General features: G+C 42.1%; 1 protein-coding gene across 1 annotated transcript in view; it reads left to right on the top strand.

Annotated features, from left to right (window-relative positions):
* LOC122811485 (kinesin-like protein KIF18A) overlaps window positions 1–23,569 on the top strand; it is a gene marked incomplete in the record, with an annotated part of 1,576,798 nt that overhangs the window by 364,418 nt on the left and 1,188,811 nt on the right. Inside the window, 1 exon segment of the mRNA XM_044083351.1 lies at window positions 17,807–18,004. Within this exon segment, the coding sequence (XP_043939286.1) occupies window positions 17,807–18,004 (198 nt within the window).

Genomic DNA, 23,569 nt, shown 5'->3' with positions numbered 1-23,569 from the left:
TTCCATCCAGACAGGGTTTCTCTGAGGGCAAATCCGACATTTATGCCTAAGGTAGTGTCCAGCATGGGCCTTAACCAAACCATTCATTTGCCTACTTTGTATCCAAACCCGCAGAATAAGGGTGAGAGACTCCTGCATTCTTTGGACATACGCAGACAGCTACTCTTCTTCTTGGACAGAACTAAAGCTTTCAGAAAGACTGATCAACTCTTAGTGGCATATGCTGCAGGATCACAAGGAAAGGCTATCTCAAAGCAGACTATTTCAAAATGGATAGGCCACTGCATTCGTTTCTACTATTCACAACATGGCAAATCAGTGCCTAAGGGCATTAGGCCACATTCAACCAGAGCAGCAGCCATGTCAGCAGCCTTCCTCAGAGGAGTACCAACCAAAGACATTTTAGAGGCTGCAACTTGAGTTCAGTGCACACTTTTACAAGGCACTACCACTTACCTCTCTACTCTAAATCCAGAGCAGGCTTTGCCACTGCAGTTCTGCAAGGCCTTATAGCCTCTCCTAACCTTATTTAGACCCAGCCACCCAACCTCAGCTTTGGGATTCAACCAAAGTGCAATGACTGCAACAGTGAAACACGATGAACATAGTACAGTTGTGTACCTACCATAAATGTAGATGTTTGAGTGTATTCACTGTTGCAGTCCAGGTTACCCACCAACCATCCCCCTTTTCTTTACTGGGACTTATCTGTACTTCTCTATTCTATACAACCTATGTAGTGTATTTGCTTGTAGATGAAGGAAATGTTTACTTTAGTGCATGCATACTTATTGGCATTATTTTAGCCTACCCTTTTGGGGGCACCTGACATCTGGGGCAAGAAAAACTGAAGAAAATGGCATCAGCTGCATCTTTTATACTCCTGGCGCACTAACGTCAGGGAAGAGGCGACAGCAACCGACGCTGGACCAAGACTTTGGAATTCAGGCTGACTGCGGGTAGTCTGCCAGCAGGATAACCCAAGTGTAATGACTGCAGCAGTGAATACACTCGAACATCTACATTTATGGTAGGTACACAACTGTACTTTGTCTCGGCAGAAAAACCAAATTCTGCACCCTCAGCTTTAAACACTGAACGTAGCAGCCTGGCTAATTACTTAATCTCTCCTTTACCATTCCTCAGTAAACCAGTGATGGATATTTTGGAGGCAAGGAGGCCTAGTACTAGAAAATCGTATGATGAAAAATGGAAAAGATTCTGTGCCTGGAACCAATCTCAAGGGATGAGCACAGCAGTGCCCAGTTTACCTCAGATTTTACAATACTTGACCAAGATGCTTCACAAGGGCCTGTCTTTTTCCTTCATCAAAATTCACGCCTACGCCATTTCAGCTCATTTTAGCAGAGCCTTCCCTCTTCTCTCACCCACTTCTCAAGCAGTTCCTCAGAGGGGCCAAAAATTCAAGACCACGCAGGAGAGCTCCAACTTCAGCCTGGGACCTTAAATTTGTCTTGGAGAAACTCACTCTTCCTCTTTTCGAGCCAGCTGCTACTGCAGATTTATAGTTTCTTTCTTGGAAAACAGCTTTCCTTTTAGCAATCACTTCAGCAAGAAGGGTATCTGAATTACAGGCCCTTATGGCAGGGGAGCTTTTCATCATCTTTCATGCGGACAAGGTGTCCTTCAGAACCAATCCCTCCTTCTTGCCCAAGGTGGTATCCATTGTGGCCCTTAATCAGTCCATTAATTTGCCAACCTTCTTTCCTAATCCACAGAACAAAGGGGAATGGATACTGCAGTTTTTAGATGTGCACAGACAACTTAGAGTCTACTTGGACAGGACTAAACCTCAAAGGAAATCTGAATAACTGCTGGTGGCATTTGCTGCAGGGACAGAGGTGAAGGCTATTTCAAAGCAAACCATTTCTAAATGGATAGGTCATTGCATTCATTTCTGCTATAAGCACCATGGAAAACTTACCCCACAGGGGATCAGACCCCACCCAACCAGGGCTGCATCTACCTCTACAGCTTTTCTGACAGGCGTCCCTTCCAGGGACATCCTAGAAGCTGCTACCTGGAGTTCTGTACATACTTTCACCAAGCATTACCATTTGCAAATTTTTTGTAAATCCAGAGTTGGCTTTGCCACTGCAGTCTTGCAGGGCCTTATAGCTGGTTCTAATGCTATCTAAATTCCTCCTCCCATCCTTAGCTTTGGGAATCTACCCGAATGTGATGACTGCAACAGTGAAACGTGAAGAACATAGTACAGTTGTGTACACTTACCAAAAATGTAGATGTTCAAGTGTATTCACTGTTGCAGTCCTGGTTACCCTCCCTCCAGCCCCCTGATTTCTTTTGGCTATACCTCTACTCTCCTTTACTATGCTTAAAAGCTTTTTGGTGTATTTGCTTTTTTTTGGTTGGAGGGTATAACCTTGTATATTTATGTATTTAATTACTTCCCATTAGGGTGGCACTTGACATCTGGGGCAAGAAAAACTGATGTAATGGCATCGGCTGCATGTTTTATACCCCTATAGACCTGACGTCGCGGAAGAGACAGCAACCGACGCAGGACCCAAGACTCTGTTAATCAGGCCGACTGAGGGCTACTGCAAGCAGATAACCCAAATGTGATCACTGCAACAGTGAATGCACTCGAACATCTAAATTTATGGTAAGTGTACACAACTGTACTTTGCAAAACTTGACGTCCACAGGCAACTTTGATTCTATTTAGACAGGACTAAGGACTTCAAAAAGTCGGATCGACATTTTGTCTCCTTTTCAAATTCAAAGAAGGGTACTCCAGTGGTAAAAAAACACTTTATAAAAATGGTCGTCAGGTTGTATTTCTTTCACATACAACTCTTCGCAGATGACATTTAAATCACAAAGTCAAGGCTCACTCACAAGAGCAATTTCCACATCTTCAGCCTTTCTGGCACGGGTTCCTATAGATACCATTTGTGCAGCAGCCACATAGTCCTCACCTCATACCTCTATCACTCATTACCAATTGGATAAGGCCTCCAGGGACAGGGCCTCCTTTGGTTCTATGGTTCTGAGGAATATACTTCCATGAGCCACCCTAGGAGATAGTGCTTGGGACACTTACCCATCAGTGAGAATGAAGGCGAGATAGAACAACTTCACATAAAAAAGTTATGGACTTACCATAATGTTCCATGTGAGTTGTTTATCTCGCCATCATTCTTACGTCCCACCCACCAACCCCCAACCTTTAAAGTCTTGAGGGCCGGAAAGTTTAAACAAGTCTTAGTGATACTTTGTCCTTATCTACAGTATTCTTATTTCAGTGCCTGTATTCTTTACTAATCAGTATGATTGGGCAAACAAGATCTGAGGGAAGCACTATAGCATCATGGGATGGGGAGTAGGCCACGAGCTGTTTGAAGACCTCAAGCTTTAGCATCTGGCCGAGTTGGAGCCAAGGGTTGGCTCCGTATCCCATCAGTGTGAATGAAGGTGAAATGAACAACTCACATGGAATGTTATGGTAAGTACATAACTTCTTTTTTTGCTGTAGCAGGCAACTGAATAAATGTCAGGAAAATCCTAATAGGACAGCTGAACTTTATTTGGGATTAATCAGAGTCTCTTTAATTGATGGCAGGTGTGTACCCAAGGAGACTGAATGCTGTATATAAATCAAAAGGTGCTTCAACAAAGTATTAGTTTAAGGGTATGCACACTTATGCAACCAGCTTATTGTAGATTTTTTGTTTTTTTATATTTTTTCTCCGAACAGATTTTGTGTTTTTCCATTGAATTGTATAGGTTATAGGTAACATTAAAGGTGGGAAAAGTTTGGAAATGATTTATTGTGGCCTCATTTTTTTTATATTACAAAAACCTGGCATTTTAACAGGGGTGTGTATACTTTTTATATATCCACTGTATAGGAGTAAAAACATGCTGTCTATGTAAGGGGTGCTGACTAAACAGACCTTGTTTGAGAGCACAAACTTCTTGCTCTAAAAAAGCGCCAGTTGGGTAAATGGACATTGTTGACAGCAGGAGATCTTTTCTTGTAGAAAAGAAAAAATACATATGTGCTGGTTTTAAGAAATACTCAACCTCACTTGTCTGTTGTATTCCTTAACTGTTATGCTCAATACATGCTTGGGATCACGGATCACAGAGATCTGAGCATAACTGTAAACATATTTGTGTTTCATGCTTTCCTTTTCTTACAAGCACCAAGGAACAGAGGGGGGAGAATGTATTGCTGTCAAGAAAACAGTTTGCATGCTTTAATTGGGATCACAGTTATCAGTGCTTTAACTGCTAATATAAGCATTTTTATGTCCTTTGAGCTTAGAGGGAGACTTTGAAGGAGCTGCAGTTTATAGGATGCACAGAAACTGTTATGTTTGTTGCTGTTTCTGTGATCACTATCATTGGCATCAGCACAGAACTGCAGGTCTAATTTTGTCTCTCTTGTCCGTTCCACAGTGGATGGGTTATAGGGTCAGTCTTTGATCTGACTTCAGCCACTCTCAGACTTTGGATCCAGTGTACAGGCTCCTGCTCTTACCCATAACCTCCTTCAGGGAGAGAATTATTTCATATCTTGTGTTTCGTTTACTACTTGATTGCCAAGGACGTAGTCTTGTATAGCCACAGTAACTGCTAATCCTTTGTGCTTTTCAGTGTTTTTTCCCTTAGGTCTATCTTCTGTTCATTTTTTTTCATTTTGCATTCTCTTACCCTCATATTTAACAAAACAAAAAGAGTTTTTAAGATAGATCCTTTATAATTTTCTCTTAACTTGCCTGTTTGGACCTTATAGTTGTTGCTGTTGAAAAAGAGTTTTAGGTGTTATTTTCTAGTACTATAGTTGCAGTGCTACTATTATTTATACTTTTTATGAGGTGTGTGGTGTTTTTTATGTTACCATTACTGCTGTTATTAATGTTGTACCTGTTTGGATTTTTTTTTTTTGAAAATGTCTAATAAACTGTCAGGCTTCAGTAAACGTATGGTTTATGGGCATAAAATCCCCAACTCAGATACCCATGCCAAATAGTGTCCGCTGTTTGAGCGGCCACTCACTTGAGCAAACAGTGTCCCTTTCCACTTTGTTTTGCTTTTGGGCATGAAACTGTTATAGAGAGGGGAAACATGCTGGTTATAAGGGACTCCTCCCTGCCTCGGCAGGAGAAGTTTCCTCTGCTCATTCAACATCATCTGCTGCTGCTTCTCCTTCAGTTGAGAAACCTACAGAAAAATTGAGAGCAGAAGAGCCACGATAAAGCGACAGATATAGAAAAATTCAAGGAACCAAAAAAGTGGTCCCCTAATTGCTCCCCTCCTTTGCATTTGGCTCCAAAGATTCTAAGGCTTTCAAATCCAACTTTTGCTTCAGCACCTTTTATAATTTTTTTCTGGTACTACTCCTCTACTGGTGCCATACTTTTCATCAGAGCCTTTTTTCACCAAGGCTGAGATCCCCCATTTTTCAGAAAATGCCTGCCCATTGGATCTCCTAGACTTTACACAACTGCTTCCTCTGTCTGCTCAGCTCGGTCCTCCAGGAGTGAATCAGAAGCTGATGTGGATAAGATGATGAGGAAGATGTTCGTGTTACCCTGCTGCAGTCATCACACTTGGGTTATCTTGCCGTCAGGCGGTCCCGCAGTCGGCCTGAATTCCAAAGTCTTGGTCTGGCGTCGGTTGCTGTCGCTTCCTCCTGGATGTCAGTGCGCCAGGGGTATATATGATGCATCTGATGCCATTTTCTCCAGTCTTTCTTGCCGCGCGGTGCCCGAAGCAGAAGCAGTTCGTAAGTGCCGGTCGGCCGACTCCTGAGATTTTCGAAGTCGAATTTCAGATCCGAAGTCTTTAATAAAGCTAAGTACCCCATTGGGGAAACTTTTCTTGCCTCAGACCGATGTCAGAAAAAGTTAACAATTGTATTTCTTGTGGGAAGCAAATACCTCATAAGGATTTTCATTCTTATTGTATACCTTGCCTAGGCCCAGACCACGACGTCACTGGTTGTCGCTTTTGTGCTAGGTTCAATAAGCGTACTACAAAAAGACGCTTTGATTTTGCACGACACTAATTCGGTAGAAAATTTAACTACACAATGCTGTCGGAGCAACCGACTACCGGCGTGCACAAAAAATGCAAGGATAAGGACAGGCAGCCTAGACCCGAGCCAGACTTCGAGGCCTCTGCTGGGCCGGCCTCCGGTTCACCGGTTTTCAGTGAGGCTCCTGCGCAGCCCCTGGCTACCGCAGATTTGGAACCAGAGACCACTTCGGAGCCTTTGGTGGAGAGTGCTAGGCCGACGCAGCAATTTTCTTTAGCCCCTACCGACGACATTGCAGAAAGTGATGTCAGTGCTGCAGAAACCCCTTCGGTTTCTGAAGGTGTCTTCAGACCGACGATGCTCACTATAAAAGCGCATCCTAAGCTTAAGACTCCTGTTAAACCAAAAAAGACTGCACTTCAGTCTCCGGTGCAAGGCCCCATGCCTAAGAAACAGATGCTTAAAATGGCAGAAGATTTGATCTCTTTAATCGGGGGTTCCTAACCCCCCCCCCCCGACAAAAGGCCTAGACAAGAGGAAGATTATGCCTCCTCTGATCGTGTCTATTTCCTCAGGCTCCTCTGAGGACCAAGATTACTCCTTTCCCCCTTATGAAGATTCCGATGCTGAGGATTCCATTTCCTCAGCTTCTCCCCCTGAAGACTACTCCTTTGGGGAAACTTTACACACTATGAGGGAACATTTTCACTGGGAAGGTCAGGACTACTCTGACTCAAAGAAAAGGCTCAGAGAGTTTCTTTTACTCCCCCAGCACAGACCTCTTGCTATCCCCCCAGTTTTAGACATTTTGGATGATGTTTACTTAGAATCTAGTTTAAATCCAGATTCTCTGCCTCCTGCTCCAGCCAAACCAGACCGATATTATAGAGTGCCTGACTCCCACAAATTCCTTTATAAAAGCCCTGTTGCTGATCCAGAGACTATCTCCCAGGGTCCCAAAGGGGCTAAGGCTTCTATGGCGAAAAATCCTGTACCCTCTGAAAGGGACTCCAGAGCACTAGACAGGTGGGGGAAAAAGGTTTACACCTCAGCCACTCTAGCTATGAGAGCACTAAATTGTCAATTTCACATGCTAAAATACCAGCAATTTCTAATGTCTCAAATAAGACAAAAAATGAGCACACTCCCTCAACAGTCTGAATTGAAAGAAATGTAGCATGCAGCTGAACAGGTGGGCAAACATACTTTACAATGTGGATTTGATTATTTGGAGGCTTCCTGTAGAGCAGCTGTTACTGGGTCTGTTATACGTAGGCATGCTTGGTTAAAGGAACAAACTCTGCCTGATCATGTTAAAACAAAGCTTCTAGATGCTCCCTTACAGCAGTATTTCCTATTTGGAGTTAAAGCAGAAGAAGTATTAAAGAAAATGGAGGATAAGGCAAAATCTATGCAGACGGTCAAAGATTTTCTACAGGTTCAGGCCCCTCGCTTCAGAAATTGGCCAACAAAAAATTGGTCCTTTCCAGCTACTGACAGACCACAGAGGGGTAAATACAGACGCCCAAGAGGCAGAGGACAGCCACAAATCCACTACAAACCTCGACAATGGGCCACTGCAACACAAGAAGGGAGGAGAAGACAGGCCCCAAACTACTAGAAGGCAAACTCAATGACTTAAACCTCATATGGCCAAGCAAGACTCTCTTGGCAGCTCCCTTGGGAGGAAAATTAGCACTTTTTTCAGACAACTGGCACATCGTCACAAAGGACAAATGGGTCCTAGACATAATTTCACAAGGATACAGGTTCCATTTCCACACCTTGCCAACGAAAAGAGGAATGCCAAACCTGCCACAAAATCAATGGGCAGAGGCACAAAAACAAGTTACAGCTCTCATGGACATGAGAGCCATTCAACTGGTACCTACATGGGAGCAAGGCCAAGGTTTTTACTCAAGACTCTTTCTAGTCCCCAGAAAGGACAATGCCTGGAGACCAATTCTGGACCATTCAATTCTAAACACCTTCTTACAAGTACCCACATTCAAGATGCTAACACTACAGCAGCTTCTTCCCATGTTGGGCAAGAAAGCATGGCTAGTAACGTTGGACCTCAAGGAGGCATACCTGCATGCCCCTATCAGACAAAATTGCAGAAGATACCTCTGTTTCATTGCAGGTTCAACCCATTACCAAATCTCTGCACTGCCTTTTGGCTTATCCACTGTGCCCAGGGTTTTCACAAAATGCCTGGCACCAGTAATTGCATATTGCAGACCAAGAGGAATTCAAATATACCCATACCTGGACGACTGCCTCATCCAAGCAGAAAGCAAAGACATTCTCTTACAACATCTGGCTTTTGTAAAACATCTTCTAAGTTGCCTAGGGTACACAGTAAACGAAAAGAAATCAAAACTAGTACCCTCACAAAATATGACATTCCTGGGTGCCAGGTGCCTGGGTGAATACAACGGCCCAGAAGGCTTATCTGACGCCAGACAAACAACTACAACTGACCCAATATTTCAAAACAATGGCAACAAAGACCCAACTCCCTGCAAGAAAAATTCTGCAGGCCTTGGGCTTCATGGCATCTTGCATACTACTAGTACCATTTGCAAAGCTGCATATGAGGAAATTACAGTGGTACCTAAAAAGCGTATGGTCTCAACACAGCCACAGCTTGGACACAATGATATCTCTCATTCCCTGCCTTCAACAAGAGTTTCTGTGGTGGTCACAGGCATGTCACCTCAACAAGGGTCAGCCTTTCACCTTGCCCCCAGCCAGGCAAACTATGACAACAGATGCATCGGACTACGCCTGGGGGGCACACATGGCAGGACAGTGCATTCAAGGCATATGGACTGCAGATCAAAGGAATCTGCGCATCAATCAAAAAGAGATGCTAGCTGTACAGAATGCTCTGACAGCCTTCAAGAACCTCTTACATCCAGGACAGCTTACAATAAGGACGGACAACACCACAGTAATGTGGTAGATAAACAAACAAGGGGGTGCACACTCCTACCCTCTATGCAGGCAAGCAATGACCTTGTGGAACACAGCACTGGATTACCAAGTTCAGCTACAAGCTCAATTCCTGCCAGGAAAAAAGAACACATTGGCAGACGACCTCAGCAGAAACATCATGGATCCGCATGAGTGGAAACTGGATCCACAAGTATTTGCAATGATAACTCAAAAATGGGGCCACCCAGACATAGACCTGTTTGCCAGCCCCCAAAACTATCAGCTAACAAAATTTTGTACAAGGACACTTCATCATCAAGCTTGGAAAGTGGACGCGCACTCATTCATTTGGAAAAACCTGACAGTATATGCCTTCCCTCCATTGCCCCTTCTCTCAAAGGTGCTTTTGAAAGTCAGAAAGGAGAGACCACAAATGATACTCATAGCCCCAGACTGGACACGCCAGCACTGGTACCCACTATTAAGGAATATGGCCCAGGGCCCACCTTGGATTTTACCACAAATTGCCCATTTGCTCACACAGCAAGACAATCGGATTCTACACAGCCAGCTCAAAACCTTAAATTTGGCTGCATGGCAAATCACCTAGGCATCCAGCCAGCTCCTCTTCCACAAGCAGTTATGGATGTTATTCTGGAAGCTAGGAGGCCCAGCACCAGGAAGGCCTACTCGGACAAATGGAAAAGGTTTTGCGCCTGGAACCAAGCTAAAGGCCAAAATACCCTTCAGCCTCACATGCCTCAGATTCTACAGTATTTAACTGAGATGTTGCACAAAGGACTTTCTTTTTCATCTATTAAAATCCACGCCTCAGCTATTTCAGCCCACTACAACACGGATCCACCCTTATTTTCACATCCACTTCTAAGGCAGTTCCTCAGAGGGGCAAAAAAACATTAGGCCCCCCAGGAGAGCACCTACACCAACCTGGAACCTCAACTTCGTTCTGGAAAAACTTACGCTACCTCCCTTTGAACCAGCTTTCTCTGCTGATCTAAAATTTATATCATGGAAGACAGCCCTGCTGCTAGCAATAACCTCAGCCAGAAGAGTCTCAGACCTTCAGGCACTAATGGTAGTGGAACCTTTCCTCATTTTCCATCAAGACAGAGTTTCTCTACGAACTAATCCTTCCTTCATGCCTAAGGTGGTATCCAGTGTGGCTTTAAATCAAACCATCCATTTACCCACCTTCTTTCCAAATCCACAGAACAAAGGAGAAAGACTCCTGCATTCCTTGGACATTCACAGGCAACTTCGTTACTACTTGGATAAAACTAAGGTTTTCAGAAAATCTGACCAGCTCTTTGTATCCTATGCTGCAGCTTCACAAGGGAAGGCTATATCAAAGCAGACCATTTCCAAATGGATAGGACATTGCATTCGTTTTTTCTATACCCATCATGGAAAACCAGTTCCTGCTACCATAAGGCCCCACTCTACCAGGGCAGCAGCTACATCTACAGCCTTCCTCAGGGGGGTGCCAGCCAAGGATATTTTGGAAGCTGCAACTTGGAGTTCAGTACACACCTTCACCAAACACTACCGTTTACCACTTTACTCTAAGACTAGAGCTGGCTTTGCCACTGCAGTTCTGCAGGGCTTTTAGCCTCCTCTAACCCTCTTTGACTCCTCTTCCCATCCTTAGCTTTGGGATTCTACCCAAGTGTGATGACTGCAGTAGGGTAGCACAATGAACATAGTACAGTTTTGTACCTACCATAAATGTAGATGTTTGAGTGTGCACCCTGCTGCATTCCAGGTTACCCTCCCTCTATCCCCTCTGACTAACTAACTAAATCTTTACAATACCTTTCTGATGTATTTGCTTATAGCTGGAGGGATGTTGTGTTTGTGCTAAATATCTTAGATTGGTACTAATTACTGACCACCTTTTTGGGGCACCTGACATCTGGGGCAAGAAAAACTGAAGAAAATGCTGTCGGATGCATCATATATACCCCTGGCGCACTGACGTCAGGGAGGAAGCGACAGCAACCGATGCCGGACCAAGACTTTGGAATTCAGGCCGACTGCGGGACCGCCTGACGGCAAGATAACCCAAGTGCGATGACTGCAGCAGGGTGTACACTCGAACATCTACATTTATGGTAGGTACAAAACTGTACTTTCCTCAGGACCTAAATCCAGCCAGGGGTTCTTCCAGCTCTAGCCCCTTTAAAGGCCAGAGGCCTGGTCCTATCCCTTCATCAGATTATTTCTCCTTTCTCAATGAATCCTTTATAGTCGGGGATATCTGATCAGAGCATTCCCCATGGTATGTCTCTGTCTGATTCAAAGACCTGTTGTTCTTCAACTCCAGTAGCTTCTGTGAGTCAGTTGGTGCAGAATGGCAATGACGTCAACTGATCTTAGAGCCAAGGTGCCCATGTTGGACATGGGATGGAGTGGGGTGCAGGCACAACTCGGAGATGCTTTGAGCCATCCCTTTACCTTGGGCCTTCGACACTGGACAGCTCAGCTCTGATGTCTGCTTTGGAGCTGTGGTAAGCTGGTCTTCAAGACCAATCCTTGTTGTTGCGACAGCCAACCTCTAAAAGGTTTGAGTGCTTCCTTACTGAGGACCTCCAGTCAACTTCTGAGTTCTCTCCAGAGCATCCCACTGGGGAGGTTTGTCAGAAGAATATGTGCAAAAGGATTCACATAGACTCCCTAAAGCAGTCCCTAACTGAAGATACTGACTTTGATGCAGTGGAGGGGGGTCCTCCAAATCCACTCCCTTGTTGATGTCTCCATTGGTGAAATACTTTACGTACTCAGACCAAACTGACCGAAAGGGGATTTGGGCTTGAGAAAATTTATTCCAAGAAGATCCTGTATTTCTCGAGGTTTTTGTGGCTAGCTCATCTACTTCTTGGGCACTCCTTCCTGCTGGCGAGATTGTAGATTTAATCTCTAAATGAACGTGCATGTAAAAGAATGTAGCAGAACCAACCCCATGTAAATATGTCAAATTTCTGATTTCTCTAAAAGACTGTTCTTATTGGAGCAAGTGTTCTGCCATTGATTTCAAGATATGAAAGTGGCCACCAAAAAGGAATTAGCTGAAGGGAGTTCCACTTTCCTTCCCCTGACAGGGAATCTCAGGACTTAGTTTTGGGAAAAAAGGTGTTAATGCTCTTTGCTGGTAGGGTGCTGAATTCCCTGGCATATGTTATGTGCTTCCAGAGGGATTTGACCAAAGAGCTCTCCAAATCTTTCTGTTGGGTTCCCTTTCTGCTGAGGAGAGGAAGTCTGTAGACTCAGTTAGCCACCCTTCAATCCCTGTCTAGTGTCTTGATTCATCTCATGTCCAGTGCAACAAAAAGTGCTTCTAGAGGTGCAGACAGAGGTATAACCATTAAGAGAGATGCTTTGATGTTATGATGCAATTTTTGTGCAGCCTTTTTAAGACTTCCTTAATCAATGTCCTCTGTGATTGATTGACATTCTTTGGTCCAAAGGTTAAAGAAACTCTGTCCAGGAGTGAACCAGATGCTAAGTCCTTGTCTGCTGTGGGGATTTGGTTTTCTACCCCCAGAGGACCTCTTCTAGATATTTGAAAAGAGGAAAGAAACTGTTCTGGGAAGTCACAAGGATGTGCTCCTGATGCACTTGGCAAGAGGACCTCCCCACCAAAGGCAGAGGAGGTTTGAAGGAAAGTAATGGTGGACATCACCCCTTTGGTATAGATGACTTTAAACTTTGAGTCTTTGGTGCCCTTTCTCTTCTAAGTCTCACTAGCACTACTGAATGTTTGCCTGATTGCTGCACTCCGGCGACAGTCAGATGCGGTTACCCTTTGTCCCCATAACCTGGATATCCATCACTGAGAATATTTGGGTGTAGAGGATTATAACCAGTGGCTACTCTATCCCTTTTATCTTCCCTCCACCACGCTTAAAGAAGCTTCCCAAAGGAAAGCAGCAACACTAGAAATAGAAAAGCTGCTAAAAAAGCAGGTCATACAACAAGTTCCACCACATTACCAAGGATCTGGAAAAGAACAGGGACGTCAGGCCAATTTTGGACCAGAGTCATTTTAAAAAGCTTGCAAAACAAATGAAATTCAGGATGGTCAAGTTACAGTCCATACTTCATTGCTAAGGAAGGATGATTGGATGTGCTTGATAGACCTTTAGGATGCATACTACCATATAAAAAGACAGATGTTGCAGAAGATTTCACTGCTTTTAGCTGGGAACCAGTCATTTGCAGTTCATAGCCTTGCCTTTTGATCTCACCACAGCCCCATGAGGAGTTAAAGTGATTGCAGCTCATCTCAGGCTGTAGGGTTGCTGATTGTTTCCATACCTGGATGACTAGCTCATAACTACCCCGGCCAGGAATATTCTGCAGGCCAGGCACTCCTTTCTCCAGCTTTCATCAACACTAGGCATTACAGTGAACACAGCCAAGTCCAAACTTCATCCTGTCCTTTCCTTGGAATTCATTGGAGCAGGTTTGGACAAGAAACTGCAAATTGCTAAGCTTTCACAAACTAGGATTTCCATACTTCAAAGACAGGCATTTGTTATCAATCCGCGGTGGTGGTGCTGCGGTAGTGTTGTCTCCTCACAGTAAGACGCTGACGGTTCGACTCTCACCTAGAGCGTCTTCTGCGTGGAGACGTGCGTGAATGGGCGTACCTTCGTTGAAGGTTGTGCGTTAGGGCTGGCAACTCAGCACGTAAAAATCAACTGCCGATCATTAGCGGGCTGGCAACTCAGCACGTAAGAATCAACTGCCGATCATTAGCGGACCGGAGTTCTGCTGTGGCGACCCCTAACCGGGAAAAGCCGAAAGACACAACACAACAGACAGGCATTTGTTGTCATTTCTTTTGTCATAGGTCACCTGTAACATTGATCCTACTACTTCTCAGCTTGATGGTGGCTGCCATAATCTTAATTCTTCTTTTCAGTGGACCTAGTGATGTCAGTGGTCAGCCTGACACCAGCCCGTGAGTTTTCAGGTCTCTCTCTCAAAGATATGCAGGACTCCTATTTCAGTGGTGGCTAGAGTCCCGGTAGATTCCCAAGCTTTTCCCTTTGTACTACCTCCCACCAATCCACAGAGACCACTGGCACTTCCCACTTAGAGTTGGGGGGGGGTACATTTCTTAGGAAAGATGATCCAAGGAACGATCTCTACACCATCATTGTGGAGATGAGAGCGGCCCTCCTAGTTTCCAGGATGCCGTCCCCGCAGCTGTGATTTCAGTCTGGACAAGACAATATGACATTTGTTTGATACACCAACAAAAGGGGTGGAGTATGATTCTACCACTTGTGTCAGGAAGCCTTGAGAGTGTGGTGATGGGCAGTGTCTTCTCATTGCTTTCTCAAAGTAATGCACAATCCATTGTTCTCACAGACAGGTTGAGCAGGTCCATCCTTTTTTCTCATGTGGTTCCTCAATCCAGCAGTGGCAGATCAGATTTTCAGCTGTTGGGGCCATCATTATGATTTCTTCACCTCCCCCCAACAACACCAAGTGCAGCATGTAGTTTGCCCTTATCCCCCAGATGAGGGAGTCCTTGAGGGATGCTCTGATCCACAGTTGGTCCCCCAGACTCCTGTAGGCCTTTCCTTCTACCACTTTCATACTGACATTTCTTCAGAAATCATTGACGAGAAAGATCACAGTAATCCTCAGTCCTCCTTTTTGACCTCAACAGGTTTGGTTTCCCTTCTTCTTGTCTCATCTGATTCACTCTTTTTGGGTGCAGGGTTCTGCTCTAGATCTTACCTCTCCTCAGCATTCAAGCCTTCAAACTGACTGACTTTTTTTTTTCCAGTTTCAATAATAGCTAGACTGTCCGAGCTTTCTTTCTACGCCATTCACATTTCGACCTCCTTACAAAGACCTTTCCAACAGGAAGATCTGTAAAAGTTCATGGAAAAGATTTTCTATATGGGTTTTTAGTATAAGCTTGGATCCTTTTTCAGCTCCTCTTCCAGCTATTTTGGGCATCCTTGCATCTCTTTTTCACCCTGGAGCCAGCTATTGCACTGTAAATGTACAGCTTTTTCATTTTGGAGAGGACCACTCTTCATCAACTCTCTTAAATTGTCCAAAGGTTTATTTTAGGGGTACCTTCTTTCCTTCGACCTCCACTGAGGGATCCTGTCCGTTCTTGGGATATTACCATTCTTTTACAGGCCTTGACTAGACCCCCACCCCCACCCCCAATATCTTTTGAACCTGAAGCTAAAGTTGATCTGAAATTATTGTTGTGGAAGACTCTGTTTCTGGTGGCTATTGCTTCTGCCTGAAGCATTTTGAAGTTACACACCCTGTTCTGGTAAACTCCCCCATTTGGTATTCACAAGGACAGAGTTACTCCAAGAATGAAGACTTAATTTCTGCCAAAATTGGCTTCTTTATCACTGCTCAGTCTATCAACCTTCCTGTTTTCATACCAAATTTCTCCAATAAAGGCTAATATGCTACTTTTGTTGGATGTGCATCACCAGCTTTGTTTTTACTTCCATCGGACCAAGAGTAGAAAGACTGATTAATTGTTTCCTTTTCCACATCCAGACTGGGAAAAGATGAATCTAAAATTACTCTTTCTCACTGGTTATTTGATCATATTTCAGATGTCTACAAGAAGTATTTTTCCTTAACCAAACCTCTTAAGTTAGATTTATGGCTGCGTGTGTACATCTTTCTTCTCTAGAGTATTGCTTGATGATAATTTTGCTGCTGCAATTTGTTCCAGTGTCCATGCCTTCATTTTTCACTGTAAACTGGATTTGAAGTCAAGGTCAAGAGCCTGTTTCTATTTGGCTGTGCTCCAGAATATCCTTCCATGAGACCTCTCAATGTGGTAATAGCTGGGGACTCTGTCCCATCTGTTGTGATACGGACGGAAGAGATAACATCACATGAACAATATGTACTTACCATAATGATAGCTGTGTTGTCTGCTTCTATCCTTCCTCAGCTTCCCTGTGTCCTTCCTCCATTCTTAAGGTCTTCCCATGGCTCCTGGAGAAAACGAGATTATAGCTACCTTGAGTTGTTCATATCCTCTTTAAGTTCTTTGCTTGGCAATAGTTTTGTTTTTTTTTTCTCCCTCATCCTATGATGCATTTGGTCTCCTAGGTTGATTTCCTTTACACTGGTATAGGGGCAAACTTGACCTAAGGAAATTCACTTTTTGCAGGGATTATGGGTAGGGGAGGTACCCAAGCACTTGATCCAGTCTGAGAGTGGCCAAAGTCAGATCCAAGACTGATCAATAACTCATCTTTTGAGGAAGGATGGAAATAGACAACACAGACCTATCATTATGGTGCGTACCTGCCTTTCAGGGTTTTTTTTTTTTTTTTTTGTCTCTTTGAAGTACAAGTCATACTGTTAGACCGACATTGCCTTAAAGTGCAGGACGGTCGAGGAGCACAATGAAAGTTTTGTTAATAATGCAAATATCATGCCTTTGATTTTTCACTGCCCTTGCTCATAACTCTGCTTTCAATTCTGTATGCTGTTTTGAATGTACAGAAACCTAAGAGTAACATGGTATGAGGCAGCCTGTGCTATAATTGTGTATCTAATACCCTACGTTGTACACATAAGCATTAGCCCATAAAATGTGTTGAAATGGGTAGCCCATGAAATGCACATCACAATGTAAGGAAAGAATGCTTTTCAATATACATATGTGACACAGATTGGATCAGTCTGTGAAGTGCCTTAGTCTATGATGATGTGCTTAAAGTTAGTAAAACAGCCGGGTTTCCTAACTAAAATGCAGCAAGAAGTTTACTTGGTTTCTTTACTTGACACTTTTACAGAAGAACAGAAAGTGAGCCCTTTGTACTTTTATGAGCTCAATGGCCAACAACCTCTTTCACATTTTATTTTTACTATTTTCCTCCCTCCCTTCCTTCATTATTACCTGCTCAGCCCTTGTGCCCCATCCATACTGGATCAACCATTCCCCCCAGACTTATTCTGATAATCGCTGGGGCCTGCTATGGATCATAGGCAAAGCTTGGAATGTCTTTTCTGTCCAGGGAAGGTCTTGTTTTGGCCTACTGTTGCCCCCTCCCCCTTTTTGTGGCAGTGTGGTCTGGTCCTAGAAGGTGTGCAAAGTAGGTTCCATGGCGTATCTCCCCATCTTCACGGCAGCTCTGCCAAGCCCCACTGAGCACACCTTTGGTGAAGTCCATAGTCCACCAGGGATTGACATCTAGAGATGCCCACATACCACCTTCACCCCCAGGATGGGCAAACCTATAACTCCTTTCCGTTCCATCAGTCACCCAAAAAGATGTTAGAACTTCAGTTGCCTAGGTCGTCGTTAGGGCTTCATTCTTCTACCCCACCAGAGTGGCTGCGTGTATACATATACATTTACATTTTTAAGTAAAATATGAAAATATAAAGCTAGAGCCTCAAAATCTATATTAAATATTTCAGCTTAAGTTTTGATTTATCTGCTGTGATGTACTATTTATTCTAGGGCTTGGTGTGATATTGAATTCAGGTTTTAACGTCCTTTTTATAGGTTATAGGTTAGTTCATAGGTTAGTACTATGCTAACTGCCCTTGCGAGCCATTTTAAGCCTATTCAGTTATCTCCTATGAGATTCAAACCCTGTACCTTGTGTTTGTAAGGCAAACACCTTAACCATTAGTCCACCCTCCCAACCCCTGAATGCACTCTTGCTAGAAATGTATAGAACTGTATCATGCAATAAAATCTACACAAACTGTTTTTGATTAACATGGGCCTTTGACATTTGAATGTATGCTTGGTTTAGTATTCTTAATTAACTCTGTCTTGTTCTCTCTTTACAGATTTATGTGAAACAGCAGGATAGAATAGCCAGTATTAATCAGGCCTTGCGAGTGGCCAAAATGAGTTTGATTGACCTTGCTGGCTCAGAACGAGCTTCCACCACCAATACAAAAGGGGAACGACTGCGAGAGGGAGCAAACATCAACAGATCTCTACTTGCTCTGATCAATGTGATTAATGCACTGGCAGACTGCAAGGTAACAAAATAAGAAATTTTGCTGTTGGCTTCCTTGACAATAGACCTTAAAAGTCTCTTCTTTAAATTAATCCAATATAGACTGCGCATTTTTACTAGTCTCTAAACATGTTAAAATGGAGTGATGCTAACTTTTTCACTCATGTAGAATGCCTATTTCTCATGAAAAATATACCTAGAGATTGAAGCATTTAAACTGCTTTATGTAGAAAAATGTGTTGTGGCTTCAACATCAGAAATCGCAATTGTTTTTAACTTTTAGTACGTCACTGTATTCAGAGCGATATTCCTCAGATATACTGTTTGTGCAGTCCAGAACTGAGGAAAGTTTTATATTTAGTAACCATATTAATTGCAGTTTGCATTCTTTATCTGCTAAGACATTTCTTAGTTTTCTTAATTGTGCAATGTTAGTTTATTTTGTTATATAAATTACGATCTTGCTTGTGAAGGTTTTACTGGAGATGGCGCTTTGGGAATAAAGCTGGCAAGTGACTGGAGGTTTGAAACGTCTTGCTAGCACTTATCAGAGTTTTCCTAGTTAACCATGTTCAGTAATTAATTTGTAGATTTCCCACCTTATCTAACTCAGGGTGGTAGGGAAGATGAGTTTTGTTTCACAGTCATACGAGTTCACAACGCCTGTCTATCACAGGACATAAGCACACACATGCATACTGTTGGGAATTTGTAGTACCCCTGATGTTTAAGATGTAGAAAATAGAGTCCCCTGCAAAAACCTGTGTGGGCACAAGTAGGACAGATACAGATGGTACCCCAGCTGAGAACTGACCAGAGTATCAAGTGCCATACACTGCATATTGTTAACTATAATTACTTAAGTGCTAATCTATAAGAAGGGTCCAGCTTAAGTTGCCATTAACACTTGGGGCACATGCTGCAGGAACCACAGGACAGATAAAACTGTCTCGGCATCTGTAACCTCTTCTCTTCCATAATGTGTCATATGACTTTGTGCATTTTGTCTTTGCCATAATTCAAGTGTGGTGGGAAGAAAATTGTATCAGGCTGCTTTTATGATAAATTTTCTAGTTTGAGTAGAAATTTTACAGTAACTGTCCAGTCTTTTATTTCTTGTCTTGTCAGGAGTTGGTATAAAGAAGCTATATCAGTTTGCAAGGCAAAGGTAGGAAGATAAAGAAGATAGTCGGACACCCTTCATAAGTGATGCTAGCAACAACCTACTCAACAGTCCACAGGACATTAAGGGCAGATGGCCGGAATACTTCCAGCAGCTTCTGAATGAAGAAAACCCCACAGAAGCTGTAATGCCTCAGACGCAGCCTCCGATGACAGAAGAGCAGTCCACCATAGAAGTAAGAACAGCACTAAGGAAAATGAAGTAGGGGAAGCAGCAGGCTCAGATGAGGTCACAGCAGATATGATAAAGATGCTGGGTAAGATGGGGGAGAAATGACTCCTGAGGGTACTCGGAGTAGTGTGGAGAGAAAGTTGTATCCCAGATGACTGGAGAATAGGCATACTCATACCAGTCTATAAGAACAAAGGGGACATCCACAACTGTGGTCAGTACATGGGTATCAAACTCCTGTCACATTGCATGGAAGTTCTGGAGAGGGTGATTGGATGCGCAGAGTATTGGAAAGTAAGGTGGGAGATTGCTACATCTTGATCTAAATCCAGTGTTTGCAATAAGACAGACTCTTTGTTCATCTCAAGCTTTTTTTTAACTAACTGGATATTCCTAAGACTTTGAGAACACATATGACAAGGTCCCACAAAAGCTGATTTGAGAAGTCCACAGTGGTTTAAAGTCCCAAAATCATTAGTAGAATTAGTACAAGCTATGTACAAGGACCCAATGACTCAAGTATGAATAGTGTTCGGCCTCACATAGGGGTTCCCAGTGGGAGAAGGTGTGCATTTGCATTTGTCTCTGAGCCCACTGCTTTCATACTGGTAATGGTTTACATTAGCAAACCGATCGGAGGGATCAGATATACATAGTTGCTGTATGCAGGCAATACGACATTACAGACAGACTCTGAGCAGAAACTTCAGCAAAGGATTGGGGAATGGAATGCAAGACTGAAGGCATTTGGGATGAAACTGATTGCAGGTAAGACAGTGGTAGTGGCAACAGTTGGGGGAAATCAGAAGAAGCTGACAATTGAGATCGAAGGGAAGATAGTGGAACAGGTTAACAGCTTCAACCATCTGTGAGGGGTGGTTGAGGAGAAGGGAAGCCTGAATGAGGAGGTCAAGGCTAGAATCAGAGGAACTGCAGCCAACTGGCACAGAGTATCAGGTGTAGTGTATGACAGAATAATGCCTAAGAAGCTGAAAAGTAAGGTGTACAAAACAGTGGTGAGACCAATACTACTGTATGGCACAGAAACCTTGGCATTAAAAACAGAGAAGGTGAGGAAGCTAGAGATGATAGAATTGAAGTGCCTGAGACAGGAGGTAGGATGCACTCTGAAGACCAGATGAAAAAATGAGGATATAAGAGTAGAAGCCAAAGTAGCTCCAATTGCAGAAAATATTAAAGAGAACAGATTTCTGTGGTTCGGGCACATGTGTAGAAAAGCAGAAGACAATCTGGTGAAGAAGATTTGGGACAGACAGGAAAAAGGCAAGAGGAAACAAGGGCATGCAGCAAAGAGGTGGATGGATTTTGTGCAAGAAGATCTGCAGCAGTCTGGTATGAGTGTCGAAGAAAGCAAGAGAGTGGCATTGAATTGAGAGAGATGGCAATAACTGACACCCTGATCCCGTGTAGAAAATGGGGGAAAGGAGGCTGATGATGATAGTCAGGAGTTGATAAATGTGTGGCATTTTTTTTTGTCAGAAATAATTTACTAATATCTGGTTGAAAGTCATATTATAAAAAAACAAGTTATCAAGGAATATGGTATGTTTAAAAGGAAGGCAATGTGATTCAGTATGACAAAGGGAGAATGGCAGGCACTCTGCCAAATAAGAAAGCTCAGTGACTCTTATGTTTTTGTAGAGTCAGACAAGGGAGGCAATTGGGTTGTATTTAATAAAGAAAAATACAATTCCATAGCTTTAAATATTTTGGTGGACAACAATGTCTATGCTTCACTTTTAAATAATCCTATAATGGAATTCAATATTGCCCTACATGACTTATTGGATAGAGGGGAAAGACTGTTTTTCTTTTCTTCAGGGGATGTGAAAAAATTATATATTAAAAATCCTAATAATGCAAAGTTTTTTATTCTACCTAAAATACATAAGGATTTGAATAATCCGTTAAAGGAATATATTACAAGAATTCCCTTACATGTTAAAAATACCAAAGAGGTTTGTGATAACTTTAAGGGAATAATGTGGCAGGATAACTTTTATTGGGCAAGTGTTGATGTAAAATCTTTATATACCTCTATTTCTAATAAATGGGGTTTAGATGCAGTACATCAGCTTTTGGGTGATGGACCTAGAACATCCTTTATTATTTCCCTTTTGGAATTTTGTCTTACTCACAATTTTTTTTAATTTGATAAAAAATATTTTTTACAAAAGGAAGGTACAGCAGTGGGTGCTAGTTTTGCCCCCTCTTATGCCATAATTTTTATGGGGTTTTTTGAAAATTTATGTTTGTACACTACAACTTTCTTTCAAAAAAATGTGATTGTTTATAAGAGGTACATAGATGATTTGTTGTTTTTATGTAAGGGTGATCCTGTGGAGTTTAATGATTTTATATCAATTTTGAAATTAAACTCCTGTGGTCTGGACTTTACTTTTGAAGCGGAGTTAAGGTCTATCCAGTTTCTGCATGTAAAGTTTTATGTTGGGAATGATGGAAAGATACAACATAAACCCTTCCACAAAGCCACGGCAGTAAACAATTTTTTGCATGCTACTAGTATGCATAGTGTTCAGCTGATCAACTCTTTACCTTTGGGAGAATTTAAAAGAATTGCTGCAAATACCTCAGAGGTTGGGAACATTAAGAGGGAATTTGATGTAATTTGTGAAAATTAAATAACAGAGGATATCAATGGGATAATATTATGTTACATAGAAAAAAAGTGGAAAGAGAATTAAATCTGAATTTGAGTGATTATCAATACTTAGGTACAAATGTTATTTGTAAAAAAAAGTGGGGAAACTAGAGTTAATAAAGGACTTTTAAAATTAGCCTTTAATGATGGCAATAATGCAGAAGGTGGAGATAAAATATTTTTTGTTAACAGGTTTTCTCTTTTTTCACCTATACTAAAAACAACGATATTAAATATGTGGCCTATAGTTATTGATGATGATTTTCTAAAAACAATTATCCCTAATAATATTGTTTTTTCTCATAGTAGGTGCAGTAATTTAAAATAATTGGTTAGATACAAAGGCAGGAGGGCTAGAGCTAGTAATGCAGGAGCTTTTGCTTGTGGACGTTGTAAAGTTTGTAGTAAAATTGTGAATTTGGATGGTAGTAAAATAAATGGCATTAAATATAATGCCATTGATTACTTTAATTGTAATTCCTTTGGGGTAATTTATATAATAGGTTGTAATTGTGAAATAAAAAGATGGTATATAGGACAAACTAAAAGAAAAGTAAAATTGGGAATCATGGAACATTTGGGAGACATCAGGCGGGGTAGATTGGATAGTCCAGTAGCTAATCATTTTCATCAGTTTCATGGTGGTGGATGTGTGGATTTCATATTTAGTGTTTTGGCCAAACCTGATGGGGGTGGGGGGGCAAACATTAATTTTCAGAAAAAATTATTAAGAATGGAATCAAATTTTATAGTAAATTATAAAACCCTGTTTCCAAATGGAATGAATTTAGAAATTTAAGTATATAAATTAATATTTGAACGTAATAATATTGTATTAAAGGAGCTGTAATAATGTTTTGTGACAAGTGTAAAAGTTTTTCAAATTATTTAATTGATGAATGAATTTAATTGTTTAATTGAATTAACTGGTGTATATAAAGGCTGGTTTGATTTAAAATAATTTATTTCAATGAAGGCGAAGGCTGAGGTACCAGAATCTGTTTAAAAAGTAAAAGATTTTCCAGTTGGCTGCAATATTCGTTTTTGGTGGTTTTTTTTTTTTTTTTTTTTTTAATATCTGGTTGAGTCTAAACCCAAAGCTCTTTTTCATCACACTTGCTGCATTCAGTGTGATGTTTAGCAAATCTGTCTGTGGATGGGCATTTCTTCTGACTGACACATCTGGTGCTTGTGTTTTTGTACAGGAATCCCATAACATGTCCTGTTGTATGCTGTACATTTTTCAAGTTAAGTCATTAGGTGATCACTGAGGAGAAGGTATTGCAAGCCGCCTTAGTTTTTGTAGGCTTTCGATATACAAAAGTCAGAGCTTCATTGTAGTTGTTTTTTGAGGTCAGAATCTCTCCTTCCCTTTAAGATGGAAAAATAGTTTCTTCCATAAAGTAGCTCAGGAAAACATTATTTCTTGAGAAGTGGGAATTGAGATTCTGTCACTGATATGTCATCTGTTTCGGTTGTGGCTGCCGCTTTGTTTAAACCTGCATCAGTCTTGGCTACAATTACTTCTTTTTAAAGTCAGTGTGTAAAAT

This window comes from Protopterus annectens, chromosome 9.part0 (genome assembly GCF_019279795.1).
Source record: "Protopterus annectens isolate FY-2018-M chromosome 9.part0, PAN1.0, whole genome shotgun sequence".
Taxonomy (NCBI): Eukaryota; Metazoa; Chordata; order Ceratodontiformes; family Protopteridae; genus Protopterus; species Protopterus annectens.
Note: the sequence above shows the minus strand (reverse complement) of the source record. Positions and strands in the feature narration are given on the sequence as shown.